The sequence below is a fragment of the Hirundo rustica genome, chromosome 7 (genome assembly GCF_015227805.2).
Source record: "Hirundo rustica isolate bHirRus1 chromosome 7, bHirRus1.pri.v3, whole genome shotgun sequence".
NCBI lineage: Eukaryota > Metazoa > Chordata > Aves > Passeriformes > Hirundinidae > Hirundo > Hirundo rustica.
Window position 1 is genome coordinate 26,743,046 of NC_053456.1, and position 15,718 is coordinate 26,758,763.

Sequence of the window (15,718 nt, forward strand, 5' to 3'; positions counted from 1 at the left end):
CAAATCAGATCTGATGAACGAAACAAGTAAGAAAGAAGAAAACCAAGCGAGAAAGGAAGCCAAGAAATAAATATCTAACTCCCACCATCATGGTAGTCTAAATAAGCCTGGGGTAAAATAAGTTGGGCTGAAGTTGGACAGTGGATAGAAACAAAACACAGTGAAAGTAATAAGACTTCACCAGAGAAATTATATTTTTTCACCAAAGGTTTGACTTGAAGAGGAGGAAAAACAGTGACACCCATAGGTCATTTTTGTACCAGAAAAGTGTCCCTGTAACATTCTGCATACTTACATTATATTCCATAGGAATCACTCAGAAAAGAACAAAGAGTATTTGCCAGCAAAAATGAAGCAAGATAGATGACCCTCCTGAAGGAGCAGTAAATAATTTTGCAGTTCAGTTCCTGCTGACAGTGAGGATTCTGCACGGGAAAGCAGAGCAGCTGGCTAGTGTTTACTCACAGAAATGCCAGTGAGTACATATTACAGCCATGTGCTCCCCGTGCTTTACGAGCATGTCTGGTAGTAGATCCCTTGAGATGTGTGCCAAAACTACTACACTGCATGTCAGATGTATCTGAGCTTTAACGATGTTTAAAATCTGAGGCCCTAAAAAACTCCATTCGAATTGGTGTTGCTTAACAACTATCTGGAAAAAGATGTGAACAATGTGGCAACATTTGAAGATGACAGAAGTATTTAGATTAGTTGTGATAAGAAGTGACAGTGAGGAACTTCAGAGAGATCTGACAAAGCCAGATGAATAGACAGTTTGATAAAATACAAAGTTATTGTTGACAGCTGTAAGATAAATTAACTGAAGTTGCTCAGGAAAAGGACCTAGGCATTCACTGAAGACATCTGCACTGAAACCTTAAGCCAGCGTGCAGCAGCAGTCCTGAAAGTTCATTAAATGTGAAGATGCATAAAAAGGAGAGCAGGAGACTATTATAACATCAATTTATAAAGTAAGGGTACATGATTGGTGTGTTCAGATGGAGTCAACCAATCCCAAAAGCTATGAGAGAAATAAAAGGGACTTAAATGACTGCAAATATGAAGATAGTTCCAAATGAGATGAGAGAGTTTTTAACTGGAGAGATGAATAATTTGTTGTAACAATAAGAGGATACAAATTTGTGTAGAGATAGGTTTCCTTGCCACAAGATGTCATTGTTCACAAAAGCTGAATGTCCGCTCGCAGGTTCAGAAAATAGAATGAGGGGCTAACTAAAAAAAGGCTTGGAGAGTGAGAGGGAGCTTGTAACATCGTCAAAGGCAGATTTTCTCCAAAGTTTTTGTCATATATGGAACAAATAAATATTAATAAGTAATCTACAGTGACCATACATAGTGGAAAATAACTCTTCCTCATGCCTTAAGGAATACGAGTCTTCTAAGGAACTCACCATAACATTGCACAAATGGAGTCCTCCAGGGTGCTGGCCCATGTACTGTGCTAGATCTGTGTGCTAAATAAAAGAGAAGAACTTGAGGCAAAGCTTCTGCTGTAAAATGCCTCTACCAAAAATGTCTCTTCTGTAAATGGAAAAATACACAACTGCTACAAAGGTGCCTATTTCATCTAGGTGAACATGTGGTGTGATGCAGCACACAAGCACGTGCTGAAGTTCTGGGTCACATCAGGGACCTGCCTGACGTGTTATCTCACCCAGCATTTATGACCTGAAGCAGCTGGTTAACAGAATGCATACTTGTGCCGGAACTAATCAAAAAGCTGCAATAAGAAGACATAGCTTCTGTACTTTCTCTATAATTCGGTTGGCTATCCGCAAAAGCAAGAGCAGTAGCAAGATTCACGTGGAGAATTTTATTGGTATCCTGGTCTCCCCATGAGAGCAGCTCACAGCTCGGTCATGGTAATCCGCTGGGGTCAGTGCCAAATCTGACCCCAGCTGGGATGTGAGCTCAAATCATTATTTCCTACCCTTGCTGTGGCTCAAAAACAGTACTTTATTGTGTTGGCAAGGCAGAAATGGAGGTAAATAATGTCTGCTACCCAGCGAATGCAAGACATGGAATTATTTTTGCATACAGCTGTCGCATATACAGAAAGAAAAGAGTAAGGCTGTGTGGCCAGAAAGCAGGAGATCAAGAAGGAAAATCAATCATTGCACTAAAGCATTACAACTCGTTTCTTTGTAGATGTCTCATAGTGCAGTAAATTCATTCTGCAGTCACCTCCCAGGACTTCCCAGTACGAGCTCCACAGGAGGCTACAAAAACATCAACTCACCATGTACTCAAAGACAAATGTTAGTGTCTTCTTGGTCTGGATAATGTCATGAAGCAGTACAATGTTGGCATGTTTCAAACACTTGAGAAGAGAAGCTGGGAAAACACAAAAGGAAGATCAACTTTACTGCTGCTGGAAGCGGAAGGAGATCGTGCACAAAACAAGGCAGCGAAAATAAAAAACTGGGGAGCAATAGTCCAGACTTGGCAGTTCTGTAAGAAGTGGCAGCTACTGAGCCTGAAGGAGGATGGAACAGCTCTGCAGAGAAGCAAGCATCAGTGCTCCAGGCTTGGCTGGAACCCATCCATCTCTCAATGGTGGGATCTTGCCTCTGTCAGAAATAACAGTTTGCAGTTCCCAGGTGTGAGTTTATAAGTTGAGAAGAAGTAATTTCTTCAAGGGAAATGCTGAGAGATAGGACCTGGGAGCTCCCAGAGCCAGAATGCAGGCAGCATCCTCCAGCCCTTCCTTCTCCCAGCCACCTCCTGGTGTGTGCCCTCAGCAGGGCCCTTACAAGAGACCTCTGGGAAAAGCTGAGTTTCTATCAGTTTCCAGTTTTGCAACAACAGAGCAAAAATCTTCAAAAAGAAACCACTGTAGATATAAGCTAAATTCTGAGTTTAGTTGTGTGCATGTTGGTTAATGTCTCTGGTCAAAAACTCTAAGAACAGAGATGGTGAAGTTACTGAGTGAATAGTAGTAACTTGTTTGTATTTATAAAATGTAGGCATGCTTTTCTTTCAGCCTAACTATCCAAAAGCATCATTGCAACTGTGTGTCCCTGCTCCTTAGGTCCTGACGTGCCCTTGCCAAGCCTTGGCACATCCAGGGTGTGGTGATGCAGGGGGCGGCGGGTGGAAGAGTCCCTGGCCCCATATAGACCACAGAGCACTGATTTGCTAAGACAAAAGCTGCAGCCTTCTGAGCCTTTTGGCTGTGCATTGGGTTTGCTATGTTAGAGCAGGCTCCAGCCAGCACACTCATGAAAGGAACTTCTCAGCAGAAACTCTTCACGGGGGAAGAGCGTGCGCAGATTAATCATTTGCTACCTTAGGTATGAGACAATGCAGCAGTGACTCTGTACAGAGGAGGAATTTGGGGAAGAGGTGAAGCTGGAATTACTTTGCCTGTAGGTCACTGGCACAATTGAAGAATCTGACCCAGCTGTTCATGGACAGGGAACGCAAATTACACGGAGAGAAGCCCCAAAAAAGCAGATGTCCCTGACTCGAGATTTCAGTTCCCCTTCTGACATAGCAGAATAGCCTCAGAACTGTTCCAGAATCCACTTTTTGCTGCTGATTAAATCCAAATTAGGTTATTGTCAGAGCACGCACTGCCACAAATTTCATTCAAATAAGGCTTGGGCGTACAATCTTGTTTCAGCTGAATTCACTGCAGCACAAAATACAGAGCATGGAAGCTGTGGGAGGCAGTTTTGGTCACAAAAGCCGCTTTTTTCTTTTTCAGACAGTCTGAAAAAAATATTTGAGGAGTTTCATGCTGGCAAAGCAAATTTATACTGGATTAGCACTTTGCCTTTTGCGACCATAACGATTTCACCTGGTTCTAAAAGCCCTGCTGCCAGAGTTACACTGGATGACACAGCTGTGGCCCAAGCCTGTGTCACTTCTGAGACTACTGAGCAGTAAGGGATGCCTGATTCAGCACAACTCCTGGAAACAGCAGATTTCAGAGGAGTTCTTGCACAGTTTGGTGTTGCTGCAGCTAAACTACCTCTGCTACTGATACCAGTCCATTTAGCTACCACCAGTATGTTCCCAGCGCACGGCAGTATGGTCCTTAACCATGCTCCACGTTGCATCTAATTGCCTATGAACCTAGTAAAGATACTCTGGCTAGAGCCCATCTGCTACAGAACACGATAACCTGACTCTGTGACACATCAAAAATTCCGTATGACCAGAGCTGTTGCTCCAGAGGTTACAGCACAGAGGGTCCACAGTAAAATGCAGGCTTCAGCGCCTGAGCCTCCATCAGATGGCTTCTGGGAACTGCTCCTCACTTCGTTGCTTCTACAACCCCCTGCTGGGGTGTCAGGTGCTACTGCCAGAACCGAGCTTTAAACATTTTGTCTCTGCGGGGCTTCCTGGGGTGAAGCGTCTCTTTGTCAGGGGAGCACATTCCTCCCGGGTAGCAGAGAATGCGCCGCGTTAATAAATCTTGTGCTTTGTTTTTGCTACTGACTTACATTGTAAATTTGAGGTGTCAGATGCTGCAAAGCTCAGCAGTACACAAAAGACCTACTTAAAGCAGACCCTTCGTAGGAGCACCCTTGTTTTCTCCCATAATGAATGAAGTTCAGACTCTCAGCCTGTCCAGTAGAGCATGTTAAAGGGGTGCTGATCTTTAGCGCATCATTAGTTCAATGCAGATAAAGCTTTTAGGGCTTATTTTACTGGTGGGCTACAAGTGTAAATGCAGAGCAAAAGCACCACAGCAAATGAGTTTATAGGAAACTGTAAAACAAGCCATTTTTTAAAATTGGCATATTTAGGTGTGTCTCTGCTTTCACACAGAACTGGACTAAGGACTTTGTAAACTTTCTTTTCTTAATTACAGTTATAAACTTGGAGTGGACTCAGTGACCTCTCTTGCTATTCTGAGTTGACTGTTACGAGAGTCTTTCTGTGCTAGTGCTGCTCTGAAAACTGGCACATCTGGTCCCTGACTCTCCATCCCCATGAAAAGATTAACCCTAGTTTCGCAAGTGCAGTAACAACTAAAAAAAAATCCCTATGTGTGTCGTCCTACACTGACAGCTTTCACTAATACCATAAAACAGACCGGCACAACACTTGCATATTTCTGTGTATGGAAGAAAATAGATTATGGTCTTCTTGGGATTGTGCAGCAGATGAAAATACAAGCCTCGGTCAACCAGGTTTGTGAACTTAGTCTGTAGGGAAATGTAAATACTTTCAGCCAAAGTCAAGCACTTGGACAAAAGCATTTCTTTCTCCAAGAAATCGAGAAATCTGCAGACATTTTGCCCAGTGCTCTACGAAGTTGACTGATAAGAAGAATTTCTCACTGGACTGTGAAGACACAGAAGATGTAATTAAACATCAGTTTTATTGGAACTATCTCTCTTCAGGCTGGGATCTGTGATGCTCCAGGTATCAGCTAGGAAAGAGTAATGGTTGTAATAACAAGTCCACAACTGTCCAGTGCAGCAGTAGCAAAAGCCGTGTAGTTTCTAGAGGGAGTAAGAAAGCAACTGTGAAGGAGACAGCAAGCAGAAGGTGCAAGAGGGCCCTGACACTGCTAGAAAGAACATGCTCTTGGCTGCAGCTGGCACTTTGCTTATCACAGGCATGGATGCATCTGTCACAAGTGCATACACCAGAGATTCTTCCTCTGTCCACTACATGCCTGCCCAGCCCAGAGTGAAGACGTCTTCCAGGAGAGGATAAGGACACTGAGAATTTTGGGAGAAGGATAGCCAGCACATTGAATAAGCAAGAAAGGACTGAGGGAGACATCATGAAGCTTTTTCAGGTTGAAACAAATGCTTTCCAAGAGTGATGCTCCTCTATGTTGTACCTTCCCGAATGGCTGTAAAGGGCACTCCCTCCTCTGCCTCCAGCCTGATCACTGTCAGTGCCACCAACTGGCTGTTGATCCTGTCAGGTCACAGAAGAAGGTCACATGAAGCTTCTCAGTGCTTGGCATAATAACACTATCAGTCTCCCAAGCAAACACCCAAGCAAAATTTCTAGGGCTTGCTAACCCACTGAGGCCAAGCTTGGAAGGGAATTACAAATCTCCTCCATCTTGTGTTCATTAGCAGTGAGCTGGGAGCCAGCCCACCTACCTAGAGAAGCACTGTGCTGCTGTCCAGTCCAGGTGTTGCTGTACATGGCTTTAAGCCATGGCCCCACTCCACCTTCTCACAGCTTTCCTGCCCCTGTGTGATGGCAGCGTGACCTCACGCCCAATTTTTCAACCATGCAGAGATCCCTCACTTCAAAGAAAACCTTTCCTCCCTCCCTCCCTTCCCTGGTTCAGACAGACAATCTCCTGGCACACTGCTGTGGGTCAAAGTATCTTTGTAGTGCCTCCATGGCTGCAGTGGAGGAGTTCCTGGAAAAATTGGGATGGGGCCTTGCAAATATCCTGGTTAAAGGCAAAACTGGACTTTTGATTTGCGTTTATCTCCCACAGGAGGTGTTTACAGCAAGCACTGGGAAGGCAATATTGCTCACCTACTGATCCCCTTATACGCAGTTGCACAGGATCCTTCACATAACTTCTCTAGGTCTACATAGGATGTGGCAGCTCCAAACGGGATGCCTTGGCTCTGCTTCCTGAAGAAATTGGTACATGTTTTAGATTGCTGGGTAGAATAAGAAGCTACTAGCAGGTCATTCAGTAACTAAGTACTGATTCATGGCTGGAATAACCATAGGCCCTTCAGATAGGATAAAATATCTTCTGTCTGGCTCTGTGGATGCTGCCTGTGTTTGACAATACAGGATTTGCAAACTGTGGCATGCTGCCTCCTCCAGAACTGTAGCTTCTTGGCTGCCTCCCTGTTTTACAATCTCTCATTGGCATAGAACTCGTTGGAGTGCAATCTTCGCTCCCTGCTCATCACATCAAAGGCATTTATTGCCATCTAAGGGACAGATTCCTGTTTCAGCAGCTTCACAAGCCTGAAGCTGCAAAGTTTGATGCTGTCTGGTTAGAAGCAAATGTGACAGCTTTGCAAATGTGACACTCCCACAAGTGGAAGCACCCAGGCTTAGCCTATCTCAATGCAGAAGCATCACAATGTGATATTAAATACCTCTGCTGTAGTCACTGCTTCCATGTGCTGAAGGCCTTGGATTTGTTGGGAGCCCCTTCTCTCTGAACAGCAGCTGCTGCATCCTGGTCTCTCAGCACTTACACACAGCATGTCTCCCATGTTGTCCCATTTAAATTAAACTGTGTCTCTTTTTTCCTCCTTGCTCCTCCTGATTCCTCTGTGTCTCTAATAACAGCTCATATGACTTGCATGAGGTGTCTGCCTCAAACAGTCTTGTGATTTCTGCAGTGTTTCTTTGAAAGTCCAAATGCACCCCTGGAGTAGCTCCATTGATTTCAGTTCCTTTGGTACATGCCCTCCAAAAACAGCCAACATTTTTCATACCTGAAGATGGAGAATTAATAAATCCAAACTTTCTGCCTGTACACATTTCTTTCAGTTAAGCAACTCTCAGTGTAGTAGGTTGGATAATGAAGGGATACGTTTCACACAGGAACGGGCCTTGATGTCCTTCCCTGCCTGTAGCAGACTTCAGCCTCTAGGCTCCCAGGTGAGCTTTCTGAGCACTGTGGCTGAGCTGTGCTTTCTGCAGGAGCTGTACATTGACTGTCCTTGCTTTGGCATTTACATCAGCATGGGGGTCCGTCTGTCCCTGCTGGATTACGTGTCTAAGGGATGTGATGAGCTGTAGCTGATAGGAAACAGTCTTGTCCATACGTCAGAGTAACCAGAGCAAACTGATTATTCCTGCCCTCTGTAGAGCAGGGAGCACACAGTGGACTGCCCCTGGATGTGGACAGACAAAAGTCCCTTTCTTTCAGTCCTGCATGAGCAGGACTCACTGTGCAGTTTCCTAGCACTAACACCCAACCCACACACCGAAAATGACAAGGGCTGAGGGAGCAGACATTGTCCTGTGGTATTTCTGTGCTGACACATTAGATCCTTCAGTTTTCACTTGACTGCATCACGTGAAATCTTCCCTTTGCTTCATTGTTTTGATGTCCAAGAATAACACTCTTTCCTTGAGCAAAAGGATTTTTTAAAGAAAAAATTGTCTTGGGAAGGCAGGAGCAATTTCTGTGTCTTGTTGCAACCAAACCACCCAGCCTTTGCACAGCCAGAAGGAGCTTGATTTCCTTCACGTGACTTTCCTTTGCACTCCTGTTAGCCATAATTTGCTAAATAGCTATCATTGTGGACTTCAGTCTTCGTTTTATTTCCCAAGTATTCTTTGAGCTGGCAGGAAACAGCAGTAATTTAGATGCGCTGTCCAGGCATGAGAAAGGTGGTCTAGATGCAACACATTCAGTAACAAACTGATTATGTAGTCTTTTATTCTGGAAAACAGTTTTTAGTGTTAGGACCAAATAATAGTTGCATTTCAAAATAAATATGAAGATAAATGCACAAAAAGTGGGCAGTATAAAATATACGTGTAAATTCATACGAAGATTGTAAATTTTAATCTTGTGTACGTTTTGTGTCTGGGAGTAGAGGGGAAATACTGTCACAAAGATAAGTAATCCAACTTTTGCCAGGTAGCCAGAGTTGATAAATGAAGAAAGCATGCTTATAGCTGCTGATTGTTGGTATTGAAAAAAAATATGGAGTAATCATTCCAGTTAGTGGAGGAAACACTCTAATAGAAATGTTTAATAGCTATCCTTGGAAAATGTAAGAATTTATAAAGGAGAGCCTATACTTGTCTTTGGACCTATGGTTTTAAAATGAAAGTTTCAGGCAACGTAAAAAATAGTCGACTAAGAGGTGACATAACATTAAAAGTACATTTTACAAAACTTGTTCAAATAGAAACACATGTACATACCCATATAGGGAGTGTATATATATGTATAGTGTGTGTGTGTATACACACAGGTGTATATAGATACAGTGTATATACACGTATTGTTGTATTGATGTGTATATGTTTTGAATGTATTTTGGGAAATCTGCGCTTGTAGAAAAACACACATAGACGTGCGTGCATGACTCACACAAACACGCCTATGCACCTGTGGCATCACGTCTATTCAGACCAGCCTGGTCCTGAGGGGAAGCTCTTCACTGGGCCCTGCGGAAGCTGCGGCGCAGGCCCGCTCCCCGTTAAAGCAGCGGCTGACGGGCGGGTTTGTGGGGCAGGAAGGGCCGGGCCGGGCCGGGCCGGGCCGGGCCGGGCCAGGCCAGGCCAGGCCAGGCTGGGGCTGCTGCTGCCGCCACTACTGTCACGGATCCCGCACGGGCCGGCCCCGGGCTCCTTAAATTTGCGCCGCGAGCATTTCCCGACGCACGCCCACGCGTCGCTCCCGTCCCTGCGTGTTTTGGCCCGGGCAGGGACCCGTCGGCGCTCTCGCGGCGCTGGCCCCGCCCTGTGCGCGTCCCGCGCCCCCGCGTGAGTCAGCCGGGCGGCGCGAGGGGCCGCGGGCAGCGCGCGGCTGAGGGCGGCGCGGCGGCAGCAGGTGCGGGGCGCGCGGGGCTGCGCGCGAGGGGCTGAGCCGTGCCCGTGCCGTGCCCGTGCCGGAGCCGGGGCTGAGCCGTGCCCGTGCCGGAGCCGGGGCTGAGCCGTGCCCGTGCCCGAGCCGGGGCTGAGCCGTGCCCGTGCCGGAGCCGTACCGGAGTCGGGGCTGAGCCGTGCCCGAGCGCAGCCGCGCTCCCCGCGCCTCCCGCACCTGCGCTGCGGGACGGGAGCGCCGGGCGGCACCGGGGACGCGGGACAGGCCCTGCGCCTGGGGTCTTCGGGAGTGGCTGACGAGCAGCTCTGACGGAGCCTGGGTGTCCAACTCTAACCGCGCTGTGATGAGCTGGTACAGCAGAGATTTCGACGTGTATTTCTGTAGGGTCTGTAAGGTCTCCTCCCTCTTGGTGGAAAGAGACCCCTAAACTATTAAGTGATATACCCTTCATCTCCTTCCACTTGGCGTTTAAAAGTCCTGTCCCTTTGCGTGACTTGCTTGCTGGGCCGTAAATGCAGTTCGGCCTTTGGGGTGTATTGAGTGATGGTACCGCTGTGGCTGCGGTATTCTGTACAGGTGACATAGTGTACTGTCACAGACCTCCTCTTCCAGAACGAAAGTATTTTGGTGAGGCACCGAGAGTATCCGGAGTGGTCGTAAATGATCTGTAGTTAATCGCTGCAGATGCAGGGCGGCAGCTTATGTAAACTAGCTGTACTTACCATTTTCAGTTTCTGTGGAGTGAACTGTCTTCAGAAGGGAAAGCACATGAGAATGTGCTAAATTAAGGTGTAATTTCAAAAGAAAAAGAAGCAGAAGGGCATTGAGAATTTTTTTAATCTCTTGAGTGTGGTAAATTTAAAATTTTTAATTGCATGCTGTAGCAAATAATTTTCAGCTGTGTTGGTTTTATTTCCCTGACTTCTTTGCTGCTGTATTTTGCTACCATTCTGCATTCGCTGGAGCTGGCATGAAAAGCTTTGCACCCTCATCCAGAGCAATCACTGCCGTCTTTCAGTAGCCAGTTGTTTTGTTCTAGTCTGACCAGGTCTTAATCATACAATGTTAAAAGCAGTGGTTAGTGCTGACCAAAACACAAGGGCTTCCTAAACTGGTCACACATTGTATGTAAGCCACAGTTGCCAACAGTAAATGATGTTGACAACTCTGTTTTGAACGAGGAAGCTTGGAGATCAGCTCTTCAGAACCTGAGTAGGTAATTCTGTATAATAAACATGCAGTCTTGGTCCTGCAAGTTATTGCTAAATGTGATGCAACAAAATTTTTAAAAATGTGTTTGGAAATGGGTAAGTAAACGTGTATGAAAGCTGTAGAAATATTTGCAGTGTTTATTGACATAGCAGATAAATAAGCACATGAGGCTCATGGGAGCTCTGAGTTTCTCAAAGTCAGGGGCATACCAGCTGTTGCTGTTCACCATTTAACGTAACGTTACCTTCATGCCTGTGGTGCTCACTTAAAAATGGTCATCAAAGAGCACAGTCCATGATAAAGACGGTAGTGTTTGCTCCAAGTCGTTCCCAACCATGGCAGTTGTTATGGTGTGGTAGCATTTGATTTCTGGGGAATTAGCCTTTAACTTTGTAAGTGGAGAGTATGACATCAGTGCCATGCCAGTGGCCATCTGTCTGTAGCACAAAGCCATTTCATAATTGGCACTCCTTGCTGCTTTCCACTGGCAGCGCTGAAAGAAAAATGTTGATGGTAAAAGTATGGGCAGAGCAGTGAAGGTGCTGGTATCACACTGAGCTTCCTTCCATGCAGGAGTGTTGTTTTGTGCCTGGATGTTCACCTCCATGGATGTTAAGTCTAATAACGATTCAGACAGTCTTAATGGAAAGGAAATAATGCAGATGCAATGTGAGAACAAGCAAGGAAAATTACATGTTGGGAGGAAGAAACTTTCTATTACAATTACTTTACTTAGTTTGCAGCTGTGGCAAAGCAACTTGTATTTTGTGTTAGCTGTGAAGTGGGAATAATATTGTGCTGTCCTATGAGTGAATGAAAACTTGAACTGAACTTGAAAGTGATTTCAAAATAACTTAAAGATGTCTCATCTGTGGAAAGAAAACAGTTTCCTTATATGCCTGAATGCTTGGTAATGCAGCCCTAAGTGTGAGCTTCTGTAAAGAAAAGAAAATCTATCACTGGTATCATATCATGCTCTTAGTTTCTAGTTCGCCACTGTTGCAGATTTCTTACTTAATAACTATGTAAATAGTTTTTCAGTTTGACCTTGAAGGGAGATCTTGGAAAACAGCTAATCAAATGCCTGTCTTTAACTTTGTTTTGTTACAGTCAGAAGGTTTTATGACAATTACAGTAATTTTTTTGGCAGTTGAGGCTCATGTAAATGAAAAAAATTCTTTGAGTCCTTAAAAAAAGTCTATAAATTCTAGAAGTCAAGAATTTTAAGCCTCAGTTCCTTCACCTCAAATACCTATATGCAATGTAAATGGTATATTTGTTGATACCTAAATTACTATCAAAGTGTTCATCTCTTTGGCTCAGTGACCCACTGAGTCTTTTTATTTGAAGCTAGAGTCCTTGACAAAGGAGAGGTGCCAGCATTTTGAAGAGAATGAATTGTAGGGTTAGGTGGTTTTTAGTAGGTTAAAGAAAACCCTGAATGTGCTTACTCTGAGCAAGAACACATCAGGAAATTATGGTTCCAGAAACGTGCTTCCATTTTCCTTGGATATTTCATCAACACCTCTGCTACTGAAGCATTGCATGACAGTTCCCTTATATTTGTGGGACTTCCACTGTTAATATTTTAAAAGTTAACTTCTACAATTGTGGTTTTTTCTTTTGTAATTGAGGAAGGAGAGGCTGTCTTGGAAGCAGTATCTCTCTGGTGATGAGTGTGTCTTTGTGTTTCTAGAAAGTATGCTCAGGTTTTTGGGGATTTTTAGAGCAGAGTGCCTATGACTTACCACAATACCATGTTGTCAGATCTTTAACTTTTGAGGTCTATTCTTTGCCAGCTCTGAAGTCCAAAACACTCTTTTTAGGGTCCTCTATCTGAAAGACTGGAATTGCTTGTCTGCTGTATTGTTTCTATAAGTGAAGGTCTCCTTGGTAATTCATTATTGAGAGCACTCTAGTGAAAGTGTTGGAGGTTTTGTTATTTTAATTATTTATTGACTTGATGATTACTATTTCCAAGTGTGCATTGAAACTTCTGTTTGAGAGTTACAGGTCAGAATGTATTCTGTTTCTTGTGTTCATGACTGGCCATATTTATTTCTGTTTTCTGTATGCAGAAAGTTTCAGACTCCTAATTCTGGGTCTTAAGACATACACTGACTAATTTGCTTTCTGATTTTGTTACAGTGGATATCAGACAGCAATTGTAATGAAGCAACAGCTCTAAAGCATTTATATGTGAAATTTGGTTTGAATAAATGTGACTATGCACATGCATTAATGTAACTAAAATTTATAGTACTTCATACAGTAAGGCAGTAGATCCAGAGAAATTACAGTTCTTTTAATACTAAAAAGAAGCCAAACAGATCGTAAGAAACAAAGATTAACTGTAGCTGTTTTTTGTTCCAAGGAAAGTAATACAACGGTATCTTCATGAGAATGGAAAGGTGTGAGGGTGAACTTGCGAAATTCGAAATCTGAGAGGATGAAATTGTAGCTAGAGCAGCCACTCTTTTCCCTGTACCTTCCATGGTTGTCTTTTATCTCCATGGGCACTCTATTACCAGTTTGCATGAAGAGACGTTTTGAACTTGCTTTCTGCTTTTCTGCCCAGGCAGAATTGCACCTTCTAATGGTGATGTGTGCTTCGGTTCTGGAATGGAGCTACAAATTCAGCTCATTATCATTTTCTGCTCATGCAAATCTGTTCACCTGAAATTTAGCTGAGTATTGAATTCTGTCTTATGACTGAAAATGAATCAGTTTGGTGTTTCTTGAGTGGTATAATGAGAATTGTATAGAGAGGTTGACGTAGATTTCTGCCTTTGAACGAGGAATTGTTCATTCTGTCCTTACAATAGACCCATTGTGAGCTGAGCATTTAGGACGAGTCTGGCTGTTTGGCTTCTGTCTGCCAACTCAGTGTGAGTGAACTAAATATAAATACTTGAACCATCCTAGCAGTGTGGAAGTGTTTATTTATTGAATGCAGGAGCTAAAACTTTGGGAGTTTTTTGGTTTTGTTGGTTTTGTTTTATGTTATTTGTGAATAAATCGCTGTTTTTTATGTTTTTCAGTTTGTGAAAATTATATTGTTCCTTTTGAAAGAGGAACAATTCGGTGGTGATGGAGTGCTGCCACTGACAGATGGACTCACAGGAAAGAAGGTGAGAATGAACAGCTAGGTGAAACCACAGAGGCTCCCTGAAGTAGGCCAGCTCATGATATTCCTGGGAAATTTAAGTGGTATCAGCATACTTTTTATGTAACTTGTCTTAAAACTTACACTAAAGGGAAAATTAGTGACTTAGCTTCAGCCTCAGTTGTGTCTGGAACACTAAAGTTCCTACAACAGCAACTTCTCTTTTAAGCTGTAATTTGTGGAGCTGTAGCCACAGGCTGCAAACTCGAAAGTAACATTGCCAAGCAAACAGTAGATCCTGTCTGGTACCTGCCCCTGTGAAGTTTGATTATGGATCAGTAGCCCTGCAGTAGACTTTTCTTGCACTCAGATATTTGACAGAGGTCAGATGGTTTTGTCAGAAATCCTGTTATGTGAATGTCCAAATTTGTTTTACACTGTTTTCTGAAGACTAGTTAAATGGATAAAAAATCAAATGTCAGGCGTTGAACTGATTTGATGATATACAGCATGTTGGGGAAAACTCTCAGTATTATCATTTTGGGTTCTTTGGAGTTCTTTGCCTGTCTGTGTAAAATCTGTATTTTTTATCTTAGGTGAAATATCCTTATATTGATATTAAATTTTTAAGCCTTGTTTTTTTCTTTGCATATATATTACTTGATTGGTTTCTTTTTCATTTACTTCTATTCTAAACACAATTCCTATGTATTTGAAATGCAAGGTGGACTCTGCATTTTAAATCTGTGTTTGCTTTATGGAATAAACTGTTTACTTGAATTTTAGAAGAGATTAATTCTAGACTGTTGCCTTTAATTTTTTTTTCTTTTTATTTCCTTCTGTTTTGTAGAAAAAGATGTTTGGGATGGGCAGAGGAGCTAAGAGAGATAATTTGATTTCTTAGCTATTGTTAATATAAACGTTTCAGAGGCAGATTGTATAAAGATGTTCATCCTGTGCACCACAGTTAACAACATACATAGTTTAACAAATCCATAGTCTGCAGGAATAGGGCTACTTGCATGAGTTTGCCTGCAGTGTGGTGCATCAGAATAGCTTTTTTGGGGGTTTGGTAAAGGGGAGTGCGTTTTATTTTCTGTGCCTTTTCTTCTAGACAAAGACAGTAATTCTATCAAAGTTTTTCTGGCTGTCTTAGTATTTTTAACTTCACAAGTTCATGTCAAGCTGCAAGAACTGATTTATGTAGAGAGTGAGTGACTTTGCTGTTGTCAAATAAGGAGCTAAACCTATTTTTTTTTTCTGAGTAGATAACAGTCTAGTCTATATAAAATTCTAAGGAAATGTAAGCATGACTGTTAATTTAACTTTAAGTCTAGTCTTAATTTAAGCCAGTCTCTATTGATGCTTAATACAACTTTTTGTATTTAAATCAAGGGATTTTTCAAATTGTAAAAACTGTGGGCTTGTCAAAGTTCTGAGAAATTTCTTTGTGCTGAGTTGGAGAAGTTGCTGATTGAGCATTCAAACCACAGTGTGTTGAGGCGTTAAACCAGTTTTGGATAGTTCCAGTCACTCCTGCAAGCTCTGATACTTGCACACTATTTCAGGATTTTTTTTTTGTGGTTCAGTTGATTTGAATAACTGGCTCATTTGAATCTGAGACACTCATTAAGAATTTACAAAGAAGGGAAAAAACCCAAACAATCAAAACCTTGTTTTTATCTCTAGAGGTAGAAATGAAAGGGTATAAAGGATGAGCTCTTACAGGTGTAATGTTTTAAACACACAATTAATGGGAGCAATTGGAACACGGTAAAGTACAAATGAGAGAAAAGCTTATGGTTTCAAAGAGAGGACGCTTGCTTTTTCATTTAAATAGCATTTACTTTACAATTTGGTAATAAGAATTTTTAAATGTTGGCTTGAAAGTAAAACTAATGTCTGAACTA

General features: G+C 42.9%; 2 protein-coding genes across 5 annotated transcripts in view; one reads left to right on the plus strand and one right to left on the minus strand.

The window, feature by feature from the left end:
• Positions 1-7,184, minus strand: part of CDK15 (cyclin dependent kinase 15) — a 32,838-nt gene extending 25,654 nt beyond the window's left edge. Inside the window, exons 1-5 of the mRNA XM_040069611.1 lie at positions 7,057-7,184; positions 6,490-6,591; positions 5,828-5,907; positions 2,261-2,355; positions 1,413-1,475 (exon numbers count right to left, since the gene is read on the minus strand). Of these exons, the coding sequence (XP_039925545.1) occupies positions 1,413-1,475; positions 2,261-2,355; positions 5,828-5,907; positions 6,490-6,591; positions 7,057-7,184 (468 nt within the window). The remainder of the gene's footprint in view (positions 1-1,412; positions 1,476-2,260; positions 2,356-5,827; positions 5,908-6,489; positions 6,592-7,056) is intronic.
• A 2,170-nt stretch (positions 7,185-9,354) lies between these two features.
• Positions 9,355-15,718, plus strand: part of ALS2 (alsin Rho guanine nucleotide exchange factor ALS2) — a 36,861-nt gene continuing 30,497 nt past the window's right edge. For 2 of the 4 annotated variants that reach the window (XM_040069450.2, XM_040069453.2), the window contains exons 1-2: positions 9,429-9,496; positions 13,744-13,833. In XM_040069450.2, the coding sequence (XP_039925384.1) occupies positions 13,814-13,833 (20 nt within the window). In that variant the 5' untranslated portion in view covers positions 9,429-9,496; positions 13,744-13,813. Of the gene's footprint in view, positions 9,497-9,706; positions 9,842-13,743; positions 13,834-15,718 lie in introns of those variants that run through there. The other 2 variants (XM_040069452.2, XM_040069451.1) reach the window with 2 other exon arrangements.